The 21,892-nt window shown below is 34.9% G+C and overlaps 2 protein-coding genes across 2 annotated transcripts in view; one reads left to right on the top strand and one right to left on the bottom strand.

Annotated features, from left to right (window-relative positions):
* The window catches only part of LOC123705570 (Krueppel-like factor 6), a 91,105-nt gene extending 70,288 nt beyond the window's left edge, over positions 1 to 20,817 (top strand). The window contains exons 2-4 of the mRNA XM_045654414.1: positions 14,735 to 15,023; positions 17,562 to 17,726; positions 18,110 to 20,817. Of these exons, the coding sequence (XP_045510370.1) occupies positions 14,735 to 15,023; positions 17,562 to 17,726; positions 18,110 to 18,285 (630 nt within the window). The 3' untranslated portion in view covers positions 18,286 to 20,817. The remainder of the gene's footprint in view (positions 1 to 14,734; positions 15,024 to 17,561; positions 17,727 to 18,109) is intronic.
* LOC123705568 (probable cytochrome P450 303a1) overlaps positions 1 to 20,915 on the bottom strand; it is a 113,893-nt gene extending 92,978 nt beyond the window's left edge. The window contains exon 1 of the mRNA XM_045654410.1: positions 20,795 to 20,915. The gene's annotated coding sequence lies outside the window, so the exon portion shown is untranslated. The remainder of the gene's footprint in view (positions 1 to 20,794) is intronic.
* Between the last annotated feature and the right edge of the window lie 977 nt (positions 20,916 to 21,892).

The raw sequence follows: 21,892 nt of genomic DNA, 5'->3' as shown, positions 1-21,892 counted from the left end.
GCAATATTATAATAGTAATAGTAACGGGATTTTGTTGTCAACATTTATAGGATCGTATAATTCATAAATGCTGGTAATTATAAAGTAGTTAAATTTTAATAATAAAATTAAAACTTAAGGACACACTATAAAATATAAAACACGACACAGCAATGTTGGAAATAATGTTATAAACAGTTATTGTATTGAAGAAATATTATGGTCCAATGAAGAGAAAAAAAAAATTGGAATTACATTTCCAAATAATTTGACGAAATTTTTGAATATAACAATATGTATTATATTGAATATATTTTTAACAACTTTGTCTCCCGTTATGAAACCTTTATTTTTGGGTGATTATTTACGGCTAAGTAGGTGACAAGTCTACCGTGTCGATCGAGCCTAAGGTTATTTTTGTTCACACCCGGGATCTAGACCTAATATTTTAAGTGCAAATGATTAGAAATTAATGTATTTTATCTGGTCGAAGTGTGAATATCTGCTGTCGATAGAGTACTATTTAATGTGGTCAGGTGCTAATTTTGGTCTTATATTCTAGTATTTTCGATTAGTAACAACTACACACAAATTATATATTTAATTCAGAAATCTTTGTTGTATTAATAAAATAATTTAATTCTAATTAAGTTTTATTCTAAAATGTTATGAAATGCAAAGACTTCTCTAAACATTGTAATGAGATTCCAATCCCATTTTGTTCTATTTTTCGTGTTGACTGCAGTGTACTTTTCCTGTTTATATTTTGTTTTCCTTATGGACTATTGATTTTGATATCCATACTTACTATAATATAAATGCAAAAGTAACTCTTGTCTGTCTGTCTGTTACTCAATCACGCCTAAACTATTATACTGAACCAATTTTCATGAAATTTGGTATGGAGATATTTTGATACCCGAGAAAGGACATATGCTACTTTTTATCACGGGAAAATGACGCAATCTCGTAAATCCCACGGGAACGTGAACTATGCGGGTTTTTCTTTGAATGCGCGGGCGAAGCCGCGGGCGGAAACCTAGTATTATTTATATAAATATATAGCTATGTTCGTGAAACCTATCACCTATAAACAAAAATAATTTTAGTCGATATCTACTAGAGAGGGAATTCTTATAAATTCAAGAAATACGTACTCACGAATCTTATAAAGTTTTAGCTTGCGTTTGGCAAATCTCGTTTCACACGCTTTATATGCAATAGCGGTATATTTTTCTAAATAATAAAACGTCGTGTTACTTAGAAAACAGTGTTTCACATACTCTAATGTGATGGTCAAGGAAGTTACTTTCTTTCGGAACAGGTTTTGCACGGAAGTCTCATTAGTGCTATAGTACTTACTTGTCTAGACTGGAAACTTTAATTGGCCTGTGCATGTTGAACTTTTGTTCATTGGCGATGAGTGACCAGTGTTGAAAGAGCTCTGTGTTATATTCTAGGGAGTAGGTTGGGCGGGTCAGGTTATAGTGGTTGGTAATTGATTTTTGGATATCGCTGTAGAAAAATTATATTGATACTTAATTTAATAAAGTTAACAATGTTTAATTATTTTTTAGATGGATTTAAATAAATAGTACAGAAACCCACAAAGAACTTAATAAGCTTTTGGTCTGTTCTATGGGGTACATGAAATTTTCGGTACTCGACTACTTATTGGCGACGTCCCTTCGTCCCTTCATTAAATAAATTGATATGTTCTTAAAATCATCATGAATAACTTATGATGGTAAAACATAAGTTATTCATGATTCATTAATTATTACATAAAAATCATGATTATTTTACAATAGGTAACCACGTTTCTATCTTCTCTTTATATTTCATGTCATATTGTAAAATTTTAAATTTCTGGAGCAAATGCACTGTTCACCTTTGAACTATCAATGGCAGACGTATATATCCGTTGCTAATCAAATCTCAAGACGAATTTGACCCAATTCTGTTCTCTGACGAAATTGGACTCAACTTCGGTGTAAAGATGTTTTCCTATAAACTTGTTATGAGGAATCTTTATATGCTTTTGAGCTAGTTTTCAGTTGGAAGGAAAAGGAAAGCCATTTGGGCTTGTTTGTGATCGATGGTATGGCGAGTTATTTTTAAAGTACATAGGTAATATGTCCCGTATACATCGATGAGATATTTATTTCAAAAGGGGTTGTGCTTTTAGCTTTGTTATTAAATGAGTGTTTAAATTGAAAGGCATTTTACTTTATGAATACCCTAATTTATAATTTTATCATATTAATCAATGTCCATTACGAACAATTATATTACAGATAAAAAAAACATAGCACGGGGTGACTTTTACTGAAATAATATTTAAACCAGAATTCAGAGAATTCGATGCTCTATCCATGTTAATATGATTTTCCAAGTATACCTTTATACTCTTAATTTGGGTTTCGCGGAAATCAGCCGGTTTCAAAAAAGCTTTTAAAATCCATCAGATTTACTCTAATTCCACTGCATTGGGATAAAGACTGTCCCGGTCAATTTAACACTGGAAAAATTGCACGTATTCAATAAATCTAAGCCCCTTCGACAGCGTGGACGCAAATAAACATACATGGATACTTTTAGGTGTAAATGGACTTTTGATGCGATCTGCTTTTATTTCCTGTAACTGAAATGCAACTTTATTTTTGCCGTGTTAATAATATGTATTCGAAGTTTTATTTTAAAACGTGAATTGTGTGATAAAATTACGAAGAAAATATAGGAGCTTCATACTTCATCTTTGGTTGTGTGGCGCCTTCTAAATAATGCAGAGGTGTTGAAACATGTAACACTTTGATTTTAATATATGGTCGGAGTTTTAAGCGCTTTTGAAGTCAGCGTCCCTCATCGCTGGAGTGAACAAAAGCACTTCGCTATGGAAAATGTGTTTTCAGCTGATATTGTTATCACGTTCATTGTGAAGATTTTTGACATGGGTTCATTAAATCGCTGTGCTGTATCTTTCAGTTATAGTTAATTCGACCTTAGATAAAGAGGGACAAAGAACCGAGTTTCCATATTAATTAGTAGGTAATAGATAAATTTTCGCATATCAATGTTTTGTACAATCTTCTTATAATATAAAAATGAATCCCAAAAATCCAAAATGTGTTGGTAAACGCATAACTTTAGAACAGCTGAACCGATTTCTTTAATTCTTTTTTTATTATATTCCTTGAAGTACGAGGGTGGTTCTTATGTTGAGAAAACGTGAATATGTACCACGGGCGAAGCCGGGGCGGACCGCTAGTTCTATAATAAAGGTGACGTTCACTTTTAAAATAGAATAATTTTAAATTCATCTATTATTAATCCATTAACTTGCACGATCTCATTTTTAGTACCATTTTATTCTTTATAGGCACACACATACATTTTTGAAAAGCAACATGGCCGTTTTTCGAACGCGTTCCACCGCACACAGTGACAAGCTTACGCACACATGCACATGCCGTTTGTATAGAACGACGGGCAGAATCGCGTTGCCCAGTGTATATTTTATTTCCCTGTGTGTTATGGCCAGAACTAGGTTAATGGTCGCGAAACGGCTGTATCGCTGCGGCGCCGTGAAATTATGCTGCATTTTAAATAGTGCAAAGTGACGGATTGCAGGTGGGTATGTGGAATCCATATTCCACATAACCACTAGTGCTACCATTAGTGCGTACGTTTTAGACCCTTCAGGCTAGTGACCTGTTTTTCGGTAACTTTGTTGTAAGGTATTCTGAAGCGCTTTTCACGTGTGATTATGGTGTGCTCGAAATGTATAATTTTCTTTGAAATAGAAGAAATTGCATCCATTATGGCATAAGATTTAGCTCAAAAACTTCTTGACCGATTTTAAAATACTTTTAGAAAGATTCAACGTGTAGTATATTCGAGTGGGCTAAGCTACATTTTTAATGAATCGATCCAGGTGAACTAAGGAGAAGAAAAGTCAGTCTAAACATTAATCTAAAATTAAATTGGACATTAGTAAACTGAAAATAATTGATAGGTATTTCTTCATTTGATTCTAAAAATACACTAGTTTTGTATTAGAATCGTGAATGCCCCTTCACATAATTCGCACGGGCATCGCAACGATGATGATGATAGTCTAGATACAACTAGGTCAAGCTCACCTATACATAGCGATCTCTATACAAACAGTTTATTTCACTTTTATATTAAAACAATGACTTTTAATACACATGCGATGTAGTTTGCCGTCTGTTCATTAACTTCTGTTGATGAGATACGCTATTGTATATAAATATTTCACTACAAAATCTTTATTATGTCTGCTCGCCTAGCATAATATGAAGTAATTACAATTCCTCAATCCCGTTACAAACACAAAGCAAGGTTACCCTCGTATGAGATGGTCCGGTAGAAACGTGCGCCGTGGTCACCGCGCCGCGACCATTCCCATAGGTATTTATTGCGTTCATAACCGCAATTCCCAGGCACACGCTCATGGCCACCCTACATAACTTGCATCTTCCGGCAACTTTCACGGCCGAGTTTCGATATCTCTCGATTCCGTGAAATGGGGAAACGTATTGTCACCTTATTGGTGGTGGATGGCCGAATTTGTTAATGGACTTTGCCAGGTTAGATTCCTAGGTACGAGAGTTGACTAACATTAAATGATTAAAAAAAAGGGATTATACCATACCTGTGCCAATGAACGAACTATGTCATAAATGGTTACAACGTAATGATTAATATTAACTTGGCACGTTATTATAAAAAGTTGTAAACAAGTAAAACTTGCATATGAGTTTATGAATCGTCAATTTTTATTTTAACTCACTATTGTTGTAACTTTCTGTTGGTTAACTTTACTGTTTACAGTTCGATAGTAATCACAGAAGTAGGTAACCATTATCAGCATACCTACAAAAGAAACAATCATTTTAGAATATCAGTTTACATTTCAATATTACGCAGTGAGGGTAATTTAGCATTACTAATCTCGTTTGATAACGCTTTCATTGGAAAGCTATGAATTGGTATATTATTATAATATTCTAAATAATCTAGATCCTAGGTGTACGACTTCATTTGAATAATGTACTTAATATTAGGTATACTTAAAATTGCGTGTAATTTAAGTTTAATTAATTTAAGTTCTTAGTCTGTTAATATTGAAAATGTTTTATAAATCGGTAGTGTAGTCTGAAGAATGAAGAGCGACATGGTAGTTGTAAATATTGTCATGTCTACTCTTTTATAACCATAATTATTATATTAATTAAGTGACAAAGTAATTCAGTCTATCCTTGCCAGTCTTCGGCGCGGCGCCTGTTTATTTGCACGTATTAAGATATTTTTTTTTTAATATAATTTTGTGAGGGATATACGAAATCTTTTTTTCGTGAATAGACCAGTACCAGTACTACGGTTAAGGCTCTCATCAAAAAGACGAGCTTACAAAAATACCTTCAATTTTATTTTTTATGTTTCGTGGATACTTAAGCCAAGAAAAATTATTATTATTAAGAACCTAATAAAACGCACAATAATTTATTCACGTACATGCCATCGCCAACTAGTATCAAATAATTGTCAAAGGCAGATACAGCGAGTGACAGAAAAGCCCGCCAAAATGCCGCTACGCCGATATACGCGGGGAATGTCATTTTGACAGGCCACAGAGTAAAAAGAGTTGTGTAAAAGTCACCACAGACGCGGTGTTTGTTTCAGGAACAAATGAACGCATCGTGTTTTACCTATAACGAAGAGTTTTTTACTAGTTATTGTGTACGTTGATTGCGCAGACACGAAGCTCGGAATGTTGGATTAATTCTGAAAATTGGTGGAACGCTGCGGGCTTGTGGTTTGTGATGTTTGGATGGTAACGGACAGTCTAATTGAAATCTACGTACGTTCTTTGTGACTTGCAAAAAAGGTGAAGGCTCTACTTAAAATTGATGGATTTCAATTAAGGATTCCGGCTCTTCTTTGTGGAAATCGCTTTTCGACCGGTGGTAATTGGTAAATCTGTTATGACGATTCAAAATTGCTTAGGTGTGAGTTTTATCATTTATGCTAATCAATGAAAAAAACATCATAAGTTTGTCTTATATATTGAAAACAGGGTGACAATAAAGCCAGTTTTAATCCTATAAAGTCAAATAGGCACAACCACATACATAAAATCTTGATAATAAATTATTTTTATATCAATAACTTTACCGTTGTATGTACATATTTGCAAAGAAGCTATTATTTCGACATTACATTACATTGTATCCAGCCATAGATTCGAAAATAGTCATCATTAACAGAAACCACCTTATATAGTAAGTACACATCTTTTCAACTCACACTGGGGTTTTTAATTACGGACATAACTCAGACGGCATTGTTCTGTGTTTTTTTTTTATCTAGCCAGCGATAATGAACGGTAGGCTTTGTGGTTATTAAAATAATGTATAATATTGAGATAACGATGTAGTGTAACTGTGAAATTTAAAGGGATCATACACGTCTGCAACTGTCAGAAGCAATTAGCCGGTTTTTATCAGTTTTTTTATAATAATTATTTGTATGCTTATGCTTATTTTTCGGATAGTTTAGTTGCTAACATGATTCTCAATTCTCATACCTCACACAGAGGTAGTGTGAGCCGTGAGGTAGGAATAATAACATTTTTATTGATTAAATACACATTGGTGGATTAATACAATTTGGTGGATTAATACAATTTATTTAATATGTAACCTACAACTACGTTTGGACTTGAAAAAAAAATTTTTCCCCACTTTTTGCTGTTATTTGTATTTATGTTACAAACGATTTTTGAAATAAAACTTCTTTATCGGTTGGAAAAAAATTTAGTGTAACATTTTTTCGTTACGCGTGACATTTTTCCGTTACGCGCCATCTTTTTCTTATCCCTAACACGCTTGATTCGACGTATTTCTGTAAAGTTGTAGATAGTAAATTATTTTTTGAAAAATAAGTGTGTACACTAGTACACGCACACCTTTTTTCTTATTTATAAACATTGCGATATAATGTTTTGAATTCATTGATAAGAGCGAGTCTTTTATTTGCAAGAAGTTCAAATCGGATAATCATGCTATTGAAAAACATGGAAGGTTGATAACTATCTCCATTCCTTTCAAGTCCTCCATTTTCTCAATTTTAAACTTTTCCAATGTCCTGTTTGGAGTAATACATATATACACTATACTAACAGTCTGTATGAGAAATATTTTTTTACTTCTAATAAATACATATTAATATTATTTATGGTGAATAAATGATATTTTATCCTTATAATATGTAACCGTGAATAAATGATTGTTTATCTTAATAAATTTTCCATTTTTAATTAAGATAAACAAATACAAAATGCACATTTAAAAGTAACGCTCTCATAATTACAGAACTAAAATAAATTTAAGTCAAGCCGAACACTTTGCCCATATACAAAATAATACTTACGTGTGGATTTTACGTCCTAGCCTATACTAATATAGTCAGTACCAATATAATTCATAAGTTCGCTGTATTTTTGGCGAATTTAAGTTATTTTACTATGTACGTGCTAGGACTATTTACTTGTAGTAATGGCCAATAACTTTCATCTCCAAATGAGATAAACAGGGCACTATAAAGTGGTGTATTTTAAGCTTTATGTTGATGGAAATAGAGGGTGAGATTATATCGTCGGCTGTACTGTTACAACGCTTTTTATAGCGTCAGATACGATGTTGGGTTGTTGCGATATCGTGTCGGGTGTGTCGTATAAGAAAACAGGTGGCCATGCTTTGCGAACTATATTTTCTATGATTAGTAGTTCTGAGATTACTTTTTAAATGGCAAAGCTGGGTATTACGAAATTAAAGTAGTATAAAATAAAAGATAGTATTTTATTGCAGTTTGGTATTTTAATTTGACTTGTATTGGCTGCAAGCTTAAAAACTAAATTCGAATGTTGTATACATTTCAAAAATTGCATAAGTTAATTCCTTATTGAAACGTTCCACACTCGTACTATCAAATGAAAAACACAAATTGAATAGTATCTAATTTCCAATATTTCGTAAATTAACGTTTGAATTATTCCTGTACAACCTACTATCCTCAATTGAACAGTGTTTTATTCCATACACACTTCAAAAACAAGAAATCGTAACGACTAGACCAACACAGTTCTATTCAATCCGATATCGTGTCGTATCTTATAAACCAGCTATGTTTAGATACAATGTGCCCTACACCTTTGTGTTCCAACCTTGGTCGGGGGCGTTGAACCCGTGGAGCCCACGCACAACTTGACAATGGTACGTGGTTGCCAAAACACCACTGAACACCACATAAAAACCCACTTTTTATTCGGTTATTGTTAATGTGGTTGATTGAATTCCAAAGAGTCTAGATCAGTTAGGTGATGTTTTATAATAGACCAAAGTGACGTATGTATGACGGAGGATCGAGTGTAGGTATAATAGGTATAATAATCACGTATAATTTTGATTTGATTGAATTTTTTGATAAATTATAGTGTGTTTTAAAGCTATGGCTCGTGAGTCGTGGCACCTTCAGGGGATCCTTATAATTGTTTTTGGGTCCATAAAAAAATAATAGGTACCTACTTCAAGACCTAAATAATATTAAATACTAGCGGTCCGCCCCGGCTTCGCCCGTGGTACATGCTTACGTTTTCTCTACATAAGATCCATCCTCGTACTTCAAGAAATATAATAAAAAAAGAATTATCGAAATCGGTTCAGCCGTTCTCGAGTTATGCGCTTACCAACACATTTTGCGATTCATTTTTATATGTATATAAGAAGATAATGTGTAATTCAAAGAGATATATTATTTATAGATATTCTAATAAAGAGGACAAGAGAAAGACTGCCTTGCGTGTTTATTATATTAGTTTGACAAAATCTATACATATAATAAATCTGTAGAAGGGTCAATTCTGTACATTGAAAATATTGAAAAAATAAATAGCAGGGGGTGTTACTGGATCGATACCAAACCCAAATATGTGATTAAAAAAATTTTTGTCTGTCTGTCTGTCTGTCTGTATGTGAAGGCATCACGTGAAAACTAGCGGTTCGATTTTGATGAAACTTGGTATAATTATACCTTATTATCCTGGGCGTAAAATAGGATACTTTTTATCCTGGAAAAATACGTAGAAAAAAATTAATCTTAATTTTTCAGTTTTATCCATAGACGTTGTTCCGTAGAACCGCGAACACACGTTGCGTATTATTATAGGCCTAGCCGTATTTGGGAATTGGGTCCAATATATATTTATAAGATGTTATTGACAGAGGTACTCAAAATGGAGAAATAACCATCCACGCGAAGACCGACATCCGCGCGGACGGAGTCGCGGGCGGAAGCTAGTAGGTAATATAATAAACTCTAACTCAAAAGAAATTCGAATGAATAAGATTTCATTCTCATAAACTCTCTCTCTCGCTCATAAACGGCTAGACAAATTTTGATTACGACTTACATTGGTTTTGCCTTTGAATGTGAAAATGGCAGATGTTAGAAAATTGTAATTATAATAAAAAAAACACGTGTGCCACTCGGGGACTGCCGCGGTAATGCTATTGCAAGCTATGCCTTCAAGCCACACCGCCGCCCGCCGGAGTGGGGAGCGTGAGGTTTTTTCGTTACGGAATTTCTTGATTCGGTCCCCGCGCTCAAGGCCCGCGATAGAAGCTATGCAATAGCTTAAAAGCTATGCAATAGCTTAAAAGCTATGCAATAGCTTAATAACAAATCACAAAGAAACTCAAAGGAATATTGTTATTTATTCACTATAATATATAGGTACTATCAGTTATTTCGTCCTTCCTACTGCAATCACAATCGCAGCTGTAGTACCTAATGGATTGAAATCCGTCTATTGAAATTGTCAATAGACTGGAAGTTGGTTCACAAAGAAGCAGTCTTGTATACGAGAATTTTACTATTAGCTTCGTCGCGTAGATATTTTCTATACAAACCGTGACCTGAGCAAAAGCATACGAAAATAATCATCAATAATAATCATCAGATCATCAGTAATAATCATCAATAATAATCATCAATAATAATAATCTCAATCTCGAATTGTAGCATTTATTTATTTGATTGGATTTCTTCTAGAAGCACTTTGAAATCATTATAACATAGATTTAGCATTTACCACTGATTCGGAAAATATCTTCCCTAGAGATTTATCCATTATTTTATTCATTTTAGTCTTCTGCTAGAAGCACTTTTGAATCATCATAATATAAGCAACTTCTATAGAGAGGAGCGAGATTTATCCTATTTGGTGCAGTCATTCATGAGTGATGCGCATTGCGCATACATACCAACATTTCGGTGACTAAATATTTTTCATATTATCTATACCTTTCAAACATTGAACGTTTATCCATTGAATTGTTATATTTAAACTTTAAACCAATCATTAAAAAAAAAAAACAACCTTTTTATTCGTCGTGATAAAGGAGTAAACTATTAATTTAACGTCACAGTTGCAGTAGAGGCGTTCGAAAATTTTTTATTTAGATAGTTCGCGGCAAACATCGCTTTTAATAAATATTCAATAAAAGTCTGACGGTTTTCAATAAAAATCGTGTGTGTACAAAAAGGAATAAAAAACGGTGCGAGCTTTTAATATAACTCTAAGTGAGGAACAATCGTTTAAAGGTAATAGTGTTGTTTTGATATTCAGATTCTCAGGAACGCGATTAGCTTGCCATAGATGTAAGAAGGTGTAGAGTGGATTCATTTCATAATTATAATTATTTATATTCGATACTAATATTCTAAAGCCGAAGAGTTTGTAATTTGTTTTTTTTTTGTTTGTTTGAACGTATTAATCTCAGGAATTACTGGTCCGATTTGAAAAATTCTTTCGGTGTTAGATAACCCATTTATTGAGGAAGCTAAGCGAAGGAGCACGCTAAGACCAACAGGAGCGGAGCCACCTGGGTGAAACCGCGAAGCGCAGCTAGTTATTTATAAATATGTATGTGACCAGATAGTCGCAGGTTAAGCAAATCTTGTACAATGGAAACTAATTTTATATTTCAGAAGTAGTTAAATGAATACCTGGTTAGTAGACATTAGGAAATATGATATTTTTTATGATCGTGGCTATGGAACACGCACTCCATGTAATATTTAACTCAACGTATGCCTAGGTCGTTCAAATAATGTTCATTTTAATTTTTGCAATATTTAACTTTAAGTAACTTTTTCCTTAAAACATAAAAAAATCATAACAAATACCTAATTAAACTAATAAACACGAAATTTGATTGATACTTGAAAACTTATTGACATGATATTATTAATGAACAAAAGAAATAATGAATAGCTTTGATTTCTCATACACAATTTTAAAGAAATACACTATGAATATTATTTTCAAACAAGCCATGTCACATTTAGTTACTTTATATCTTCTTACATTCCGCATGAACGCAGCCATGCAGTCGTCGGATAATATTGCATTTATAAAATTCTTCTTCACACTTACAATGTTTTATATTTTACCAAGGTGTAACTTGTACACCTACATTTTAGAATAAGTGAATCGTAAATACTCTTTGAAATAAATTTCTCTGAGCTCTCTATTTGATTTCTTTTTTAACTCTTTTATTTCGTATTATGTGATACTTTAATTATAGAAAATAGAAATTTCATAATATTATGCTTTGTTTATTTGAATATGTATATAAAAAATAAAATAAATTTTTGCACGCACACTAAAAAAAAACACAATGGATATTTGTCAAACAATAAATATCTATATTAATAAACTTAGAACTTTTTTATGGTGTGTTTGTTTTTTACCATTTATTTCTTATGTCTATAAAATGCATAATTCTCTCCCATTAAATATTATACGAACCAACTCAAAAATACGCATACACATAAAATAAGTAACTCTAAAGTTATTGTACGAGAATATACGGTACCTATAACTTAGTAGCACTTACCCAACTTTGCGTAAGTTACTGCTCGCAAGCGCGAATGTGTCATTTAAGTTATGTACTTACTTGCTTAAGCGAAATATCATGCCAACTTTATAACGATTGTTATATAGTTGAACTAGCTTACTGCCCGCGGCTTCGCCCGCTTTGTCTAAAACCTAATAAATTATATACTAAAACCTTACTCTTGAATCACTCTGTCTATTAAAAAAAAACCGCAAAATATGCGTAAAGGGTGAATTAAAAAAGGAAAATTTTATGTGTACGTTTGTATAAATAAAATAAATTTGTTCTTTGGCTACTGAAAGTAGATTAATTACACATCTAATATAGTGAGTTTTTTCTTACAAGTTGGTAAAATTATATTATCTTCACTATTTGCTAATCATTCCAGGATTCGGGAATCGAACTCAGTACACCTCAATTCTCATCTCCTAACACTTTATTTAATTATTTTCCCATAATAAACTGAACGCTACGCGAATTTATGTTCTTTAGTTCTTTAGATACAATGTACATACATGTTTAACTTATAATTTTGTTACTTCAGTAATTGCTCTTGCTTTTTCTTAAATATCTTTCTCAAGAGGCTGATCAAAATGAGATCTTCATTTAAAATAAGTACAAATTAAGCTTTGAAACCAGCATACATAATTACATAACTTCAACGATTGCCAAAATTTACTATTACAATAAACTCTGTAAATATAACAGCGTCGCACAAAATTTGTGCGACTCAGAAATCGCAACACCGTCAAGCCCCAATTGGAAATTCGAATTAACCAAACGTTGTGCGGATACGAAATATCGAGCGCGTGTTTTCGTCAGCACAAGCACACTGACACATTTTCGCATGAAATCCTCCGCGTTCACGGTTCAAGTGACTCCAGCCGGCAGCAAATCCGAAATTGTCGACCGAAACGTAATACATTACGCGGCACGGGAGAGCGCCGTTTCTGGCCAGCTTTGATGTCGCTTAATTAAAAAGCAATGTAATACGCTCGGAATTTGCTGACGATTTCCTCGTAGATTGACGGACGGAGGAATGGATGTGATAGGCTTATGGATGCGTCTAAGTTGGAATGCCTTAATGTTTATGTTGAAGTGTGGTATTTTTTTAGTTAATGCAATTGAGATAAATACTCCAGCACTATTTTATTAGTGGAATTTTGGTACAATAAAAGCCAGGCTGGGATTTCTTAATTGTAACTGATCACTACGCCACTGTTTTAGAATTTAAATTTGTAATAATAAAACACTAAATTTAGGATTAAGACGGCTAAGCTTAGTCTTTATTACATCTTGAATTAACGGCTGCGTGGAAATTTCTGGAGCGAACTGTCTTTATTGGAAATACTGGATTATTGTTGAAGTTGTTTTATTACACAATTAATTAGTTTTAACGCTTACATCTTAATTTAACAAATAGATAAATAAAATTGTCAAATACTGTACAACTGTTTGCAATTATTCATATTTTCTTTATGGTATTTTGTGACCTTTTTAATTGCCACAATGGAAAACAGTTTTACCTTAATTATCTAAATGATACACATTATTTATTCAAGTATTTAAAAGCCTATCCAATTATCGACCCGGCTAATATAATTTTGTCTTAGACTGGATGACGTCAATCAAGATAGGACAAAAATAGTATCGCCCTAGCGCTTCCTTGGGCCTATAAAATATCTAGGCTATAGCAAGGCAAGCTAACGGTGCCCTAATGGATTGATAAGGCTAAATGATAAAAGCTTTTCTATATACCTTGTATTAGACTAAACATGATTGCGATTAGCCATGAACTTGAGTTGGCTGTTATTTAATTTATCTATCTTTGTTTAAAAGAAAACGTCGATCAAGTTATAAGTTGCTTGGGCGAAGGATAATACTTTTTAAAATTTGAAAAATAGCCGCGCGGGTTTTGAGCGGTATGATTATAATTTATAATATTATGAATTATGATGTACATGTAGTTTGAAATTTTAAAAATAATGTCGTCGTCTTCTTTAATGAATTCCGTATATAATAAAATATTATTTGGTGTAAGAATGCTCTTTCGTGCTAACTTTTTGAAATGGTTATTTGAAATTTGGTATGAAAATAGATTATGATATGGAATTAATATTTTGTAGGCTACTTTTTTAACCGCTGAATAAAATTTGTAAAATATTGTTTTTCTATAAGATTTTTTTAACGAAGTGTTTTTAAAATAAGACCTAGTTTAAGCGTTTAGTAAAAGAAGCTTTTATTATACAAACTCGTTGGTATAATCTAGATATCATTTTCTATCCTTACAACTAAGCTAATACAAGTAGAATATTTATCTTTTTAACCTTATAAACATCAGTATCCGTCCAGAATCTAGACCGTCTCTATGAACTATCGATTGTTGTCACACCTCAAAATATCGATTGTTGAATACACAAATCGAAGTAAGCGTCGATGTTTATATAGGCGCGCTACATCTTTGGTCACATCTTACCAGCAGACAAGAATTTGTCCAAACGCTTCCCTTTGAAGCAATGGGCGTGTGTGCCATACATTCGTGTCAGAAGTGAAACTTCTTTGGCAAGATTCAAAGATACTAAAATCGTCGCCTTATTCCAGGTGTACCTACTCCATACCGTCACGTGGTATTGTCATGTCGCGAAATTTTACTCTCAACGCGCCTAAAAAGTTATTTTCACTTCAAAAACTTAGGCAATATCTTAGCTGACCAGCAGGCAAGATAGTGGTCAAGCGTCCCGATACACTTATTAAAATATCGCTTTCAGACATGCTACGAAATGGAGCGTTACCTCCGCGAGGAGCCGCGCGGCAAGCGGCGCGAGGTCGACGAGGACTGGGCGACGCCCTCCCTACCACCGTCGCCTGCCAAGTCACCCCTTACGCCCGTGTCGCTAGTGTCGCCGGTGTCGCCGCTGTCGACTATGTCACCGGTGTCGCCCGTGTCGCCGGTGTCGCCGGTGTCGCCGAAGTCGCCAAAGTCGCCGAAGTCGCCGCGGCTCTTCACCGTGACGGCTGTGAAGAGCGAGCCGCCGAGCGATTCGGATGAGCCAAGGGGTAAGTCCACGCAGCTGTTGGCAGTGACTGTTCTTATAGGATTCTACTATGTTTGTAATAGGAATGTGCCCTTCCTGTAGCTATCCTTTACAAAGCTATACGGAACTCCCAAGTAAGGATGGGCCGTCCAGTGAATTTGATGAGCCTAGGGGCATTTTGATTTATTTTTACGGTAGGTAGGTACATAGCAAGCAAAGTAGCAGTAGTAGCAGCATGTGATTTTAGGTATTTCCATCTCTAAACACACACACAAGGAAGGGAAAATGTTTAGAAGGACCAAGGTTTAACCAGGGTAATAATAAAGTAATATAGCATGTGTCACTGAGGAAGAATGTACCTGCCTTATGCTGACAGAATTTTCTTAATCCTTCCCGTAGCTTCTGACCGTATTGAGTACAAACAAACAAACTGATTACATATGGTATAATATTAATATACGTATAGATAGTGCATATTACAGTCCATATTTACCGTACGTTGCGTTTTTGCACCGCGAATAAGGCAAGACAGCATCGCCACTAAATCGGGTGAAAGTTCCAAACTTGTAATGTCTCGAGGACACTACACCAATCGATTTGCATGATACAAGATTATTGGTCATGCAAACTTGACCGTGTAGGTGTCAAGTTTAATATTTTACAATTTTTCTATTTTCGTAACATCATTGGTCAAACGTAATTGGTCAAACAAATTTAACATTGATCGTGTCAAATGTAAGGGCGGCCGTACACGGACCGCTCGAACAGTTAACGGCTGAGCGACGTACACGGACGGCTCGAGCGGTCGGCGTCAACTGCTCGAGCCGTCGGTTGTTGACCGCTCAAGCCGTCGCTACCAACCGCTCGAGCCGTTGATTTTTTTCACTAGTCAAGTCATTGATTTTCAGGGGTATAGGGAGCCGTCGACGGCTCTAGCGCAGTCAACGGCTCGAGCAGTCAGTGTATGCCTCACGACCGCTCGCGAGCCGTCAACGGCACAGTGGAATTTCGTCATGCAGTTGACGGCTTGAAGCGGTCGCGACGGCTCGAGCCGTCACGTGTACGGCGGTGCATGAATGCCTATAGTTCACCGCGCGGTCGCGGCTTCAAGCGGTCGGTCTCAACTGCTTGAAGCGGTCCGTGTACGGCCGCTCTAATGTTTCTTTGATGCAAAAATCATACTTATATTGCAGAAGTGACAACTTGTTTTAATTTTACTGATTGTTAGTAATTATTATTATTTTGATTAAAAATCGTACCACAGAATTACTCGCATCTGATTTTGTATTATTAGCTTCAGTTTTCTTTACAACTTAATATTATTAGCAACAATATTTGCGACCAAATATGGCATTACGATTGTACATGTTGCCCGGTGACGTCATATGTTTGCAGTTCACTTATTTTCGTCACAATCTCCAATCTCTCGAGGCCTTGTGCTGATTATGAGCATCTGATGCGCATGAGTCCTTAAAGCGTACATAGTTATATGCACTGTACTGCAGATTTATCAGTATAATATATCTGTTTTTTCTATGCTAATTTTAAGACTTAAGAGAGAGGATATATTTTTTAGCTTGTTACTAATTAACTCATATGCTACTTGATCGGTTTTAGAAATTATTTTACTTATTATAAACTGAAATGGTGCGTATTCATCGAGCATCAGGTATAGGTTATTTAAACAGTGACATGCAACTAGTATATCTAAAGGGACAACTTTGAAAACTTTCACTAATTTTCTATACTGAAAAATATACTTCAAAATAAAAGTCCTATAATACAAAGCAGATTATGGAATAAAGCTTTATCGTAGCATGTGTTCACATCGTAGTTATTACAAAATATAAAATGCAATCGGTTTGATATCCTCCCTTTTAAAGCCGATTAAAATAGCGTACAAATAAAACGTAAGCCATTGGAATGATGATTGAACGTATTAACACTCAGGTTGACTGTATTCAAATATCAATCGTGACGGTAATAATTGAACGTTTATGCAATTTATAATGAGAAGTACTGCGAGTTGTGACGTACGGCCAATGGTTAAAATGTTCGCTGTAAACACTTGATGCGAATAATAATCAATTTATTTGTTTGTGCACATTTAATTGAAACGATATTTACATAATAGTCAGTGGCTGGGAAATTAATGCATGGACGGGCTCTGAGTTTTGAGATGCGGTTTGGGAGGTGGGAGGCTATTAGGACTTCGAATACTTATTTTTCGATTAAATATTGGTTCTGTGTAAACATTAAGTATATATTTAAAGTTGAATTTTAATTAACATCAAATTTTGCCAATTTTTAGTTTCGAAGGTAGATAATAAAAGGGGATACGGAAGGTATACGCAGCTGCAGCATAGATTTTTTAATCATACTGCTATCGTGATCAAGGTTAAAGTTTTTGTTTGAGCTTCTAAATTAATTGGAATAGAGGAGCACTTATTTCCCATGCTTCTTTCGGAGTTTCTTGACAAAATGAAAACTTAAAATGGGGGAAGAAAGTTTACCATTAGTTTTATCGGAAGTACTAATAATATTATTATGGTAATTCCAGACGAGCCGCCCTGCCCGCCGCCCGTCCGCCGCCACCCCGCGCGCCACCACGCGCACTCGCACGCGTCCGACCCGCGCCGGCGCGTCCACCGCTGCGAATTCCCCGCCTGCGACAAGGTGTACACCAAGAGCTCACATCTCAAGGCGCACAAGCGGACGCATACAGGTGATTTATTTGTATTTCTGGAGCGTTAAGTTTCGTTCTAGTCATTTGGGTGGTGGTAGCGCTCATGAAGTGACCCATCAGCTCCTTTTCCGATGACGACATAAAAAGAACATAGAGGCGGATAGAATATATTATGAGTAATCTTTTGTGTGTGTGATTTCGAACTCTGAAATCTTATATCAATAAATGCAAATGAGTCTCTGTTCACTGACTGTTATTTCGTAATCATGTACTATTATTTGCTACATGGTGAGGTTGTTTTGTAACAGCGATAAAATTTGTAATTTCTTGGTACAAACCTCACTCATTAAACACTGTCCCGGTATACCTATGTTAAAAATTGAGTGACTACAAAAATTAACGCAACTGAATAAATGTTCCAGGCGAGAAACCATACAAGTGTTCATGGGAGGGGTGCGAGTGGCGGTTCGCGCGCTCGGACGAGCTGACGCGGCACTACCGCAAGCACACGGGCGCCAAGCCGTTCCGCTGCCACCAGTGCGAGCGCTGCTTCTCGCGCTCCGACCACCTGGCGCTGCACGCCAAGCGGCACGCGTAGCCCGAGACCAAGGCCCCGCCCGCGCCCAAGAAGCGGACGAGCCGCAGCAAGAAGCACCCCAAGCTCGTCTCGCTCCTCAACGCCGGGGCCCGCGCCTAACTCGCCCCGGCGGCCGGCGGACGCTTTCCATTGCAAGCCAAAGAAATTTCGCTACGCACGTAGCCGAGTCAACACTCATCGCACCTAATGCTTTAAGGTTATTTTTAGTATTTTATTTTAATCTCTATTTCGGCCTGTCGTTGCGGTTCTTTGTTGCAATATGAGAACTTTTTATTACCGTTATGTATGTGAATGTTTAGCTTTGTGTATAGAAGATGTTTTTATGTTGGCGAGCCGCAAAGCGGTCGCCGATAATTGTGCCATCGTTTGGGGGTTGCCGGCGGACGCGCACGCCTTTCTTATTGTGATTTTCGAATTTGTTTGTATCGAGTTTTGATTCAACGCATTTTATTGACATTGTGGTTGTCATACATACATTGTTTTACATGTGTCGCTGCTAGTGGTTGTTATTCTTCCGGTAAACTTCCCCGGTGACGCCCCGTCGACCCGCATTTCAATACACGTGACATATTATTTATTGAATCGGGATATTCGGCTAAAAATCCCACCGACGCTCAGCACAACCTTTAGTTTTAAGCTTAGTAGGTGTGCGTCGCGTTACCTGATGTTTTGCTATTATTTTAAAACAGGCGTTTTATTATTCTTAAACAATGCGTAATAGAACGTCTATTTTAACGTTAATGCATATTTAATTTTAAGATAGGTACTCATGTTTTAATATCACAATATTTATGTTAAGCTATCAGTTTATTTTCTCATTCCGTTATGTGTGCTTCTTCGATGAATGTTGCGTGAATGAGATTTATATTTGAAGTTTGAATTTTTTTATTTATATAATACATATTATATAAACACGTAGGGTTAGGTTAAATATACGTCGTTTTGTGCTAAATTCTGAAATTAATGGTTAGTGTACCGGTTATTGGTTGATTCGGAATCACAGTCGCAAGTAATGTTCGTTTGTATTTCAATATGTTTATTTAATTATTGTATATTTTTATATGACGTTATATTTTGTGCATTTTATTCATGTTTTGTTTAGTATATGTTTAATGCGAGTGAATTTATAGATGTATGTTGAATTTCGTAACGCATTTTAAGCTCTTATATCCTATATATGCAATATGTACGAGGCGAGGTGATTTTGTCTCCAGATTGGGAGATGATTGATATAAGCGATTCCCAGGAGCTATATGCAACACTAAATGTTAGTGAGATAGTGAGATTCGAACTCAATCACGACGATTAAGTTCTAGGCTATCTATATGGACAGTGGCGGCGTACCAGTGATTTAGGTACGTCAAAAACCGACTTAGGAAAGGGGGCGACACTTTTTGAGGATGTGACAGCTTTAGTAAATCGTGACAATAGAAAGGCGACTTGACTTTAACATCGACGACATATTTATGAATACGCATGAATATTATGGATTTCGTATAGAGATTACTGATTACATTTTCTCCTACTCGTTTAGTCTCGTCTTGAAAGTTTTTTGACTACGACGCTCTTTTCAATGAGATTGCAAATTTGCAATTAGAAATCGCTCAGAGGAATGTTAGCGTATTAATTGTTGTTCTTAGATAAATAGATAATCGATTCAACGAACGTTCCTTTTGGATATATTTTTTAATATAAAACATGACTGGTTTACAACTGCCATCTACTTATACTAATAGTACTTCCATTTCGTCATAGACGTTAGTCGCAGACATTTGAACGTTGTTACACATTATACAGGTGTATTTAATACAAGGATTAGAGAATCGATGCTTTAATCTGATACACAGTACATTGCTGCTTGGCATCGCAAACACGTTCTGAGTCTAGCCCAAGAAGCAATGTATGACGTACTAGAATCTCAGGTCGTAAGATTCGTAAGCGTCTAATGCTGGATAAATTATGAATATTGCGTGAATCCGGGTGTCCTGTAAGGATGTTATTCCGGGGCCAATAAACAGTCTTCCCGAATTAATGAGTGATTTATATAACAAATCACGGGGGTACATGTATCAAAACTATGTGATTCCATATTCACTGAATTCATCAATCATCAAATACGATACGAGGAATAAATACGTAATATTGGCGCCAAATCACTAAATCAAAGATGGCGACCGCAACAAAACAACATTTTGTTGCTACGTTGCTATGGAAACAATGATACACACGTATAGCTATAATGTAAAAGAACTTTTCTAGTTATTTGGCGCCGATTATACGTGTCACGAAGACGTAATTTAACACGTCATTTAACAAGGATAAGAATAATTGTAAATAAATCCAAGTGTGAGTCGAAGATATGCGACAAAATGCAGTAAAGCAAAAAAGGAAATAGGCATTTGTTGTTAATATTGGGACATTGAACTAGTAAAACATCGTGTCAAAAGTCAAAACATCGCTACACGCTTTTTGAATATTATATCAATAACCATTATAATATACTACTTACTGTTCGTAATATGATTTTTACAAACACTTTTAAAGTGCGCTGAGAAAATACCGTAATAGTAAATTCAATCTATTACAAAATCAGGTCATCATCATCACTATTAAAATACTTTTTGTTTCGGTATTTTCGGTATAACGAACGATCAACAATCACTATTTACCAATCATTGAACATCTCTATTATACATAGATAAGATTGCGTCAAAACAATGACATGTCATACAAATCAATAAATAAAATGAACGCACACGATTAAGACGTATACACACGTGAAATTGTCATTATTCATCAATTTTGTATAAAGCTAAGGTAGTTCTATGGAAACCATTTTCGTATAATATTAAGTAATTTATTAGGAAAATTTCTCTTCGCTATATAAATGTGCGTATGTTTAGATGTTAGCAAATAATAATTATGAATGTGTCTAGTGTAACAATAATGTGGGAGACATGGCCAAATGTTATTTCGCATTAAAGTATAGATTAATCAATTTGGATTGCAAAAGTTATTGTCTTTTTAAAGGCTTAGTAAATTAACGATATGGTTTAATACTTATACTTACACAAAATTATTTAGATAATCCGCAAAGCGTGTATGTATTTTAATTGCTGTTTTAGAAAAAATATTTCAGAGGGACGCCGTTTTCATTGGCTTAGCCAGTATGGCAGTTACTCAAAATCTATATTATATTATATATTTAAACTTTTGATAAACGCCTCCAGCGGAAAAGATACGGAACTCAGAAGTTATCCAATATAATATAGTTTTTCATACGTTAATGTTATTAATGCTTAACATCTCATACTCTTTCTGTTCATTGCTCAGCTCATTTATATGACTGCATATCCTCTAACTGTCAGTTATTATTGTCCTATTGACGTATTTTAGAAAATTGTATTTATTATATAACTATTCCTATATATACGTTATCGAACATAATAGGTGTACACTTTCGAAATTTTAATAACGTCGTAATGGATAATTGAATAAAATAAATATAAGCGATATATTAAAATGTGATTCATAGATAGATATACTAATGTATGGGTATGTGTACTATGCTTAAACGTCGAGGTGTGATTAGGTAACTTTCATTGCA

This window comes from Colias croceus, chromosome Z (assembly GCF_905220415.1).
Source record: "Colias croceus chromosome Z, ilColCroc2.1".
NCBI classification, from domain to species: domain Eukaryota; kingdom Metazoa; phylum Arthropoda; class Insecta; order Lepidoptera; family Pieridae; genus Colias; species Colias croceus.
The sequence above is the reverse complement of the archived record's forward strand: the minus strand, read 5'-3'. Positions and strand labels throughout refer to the sequence as shown.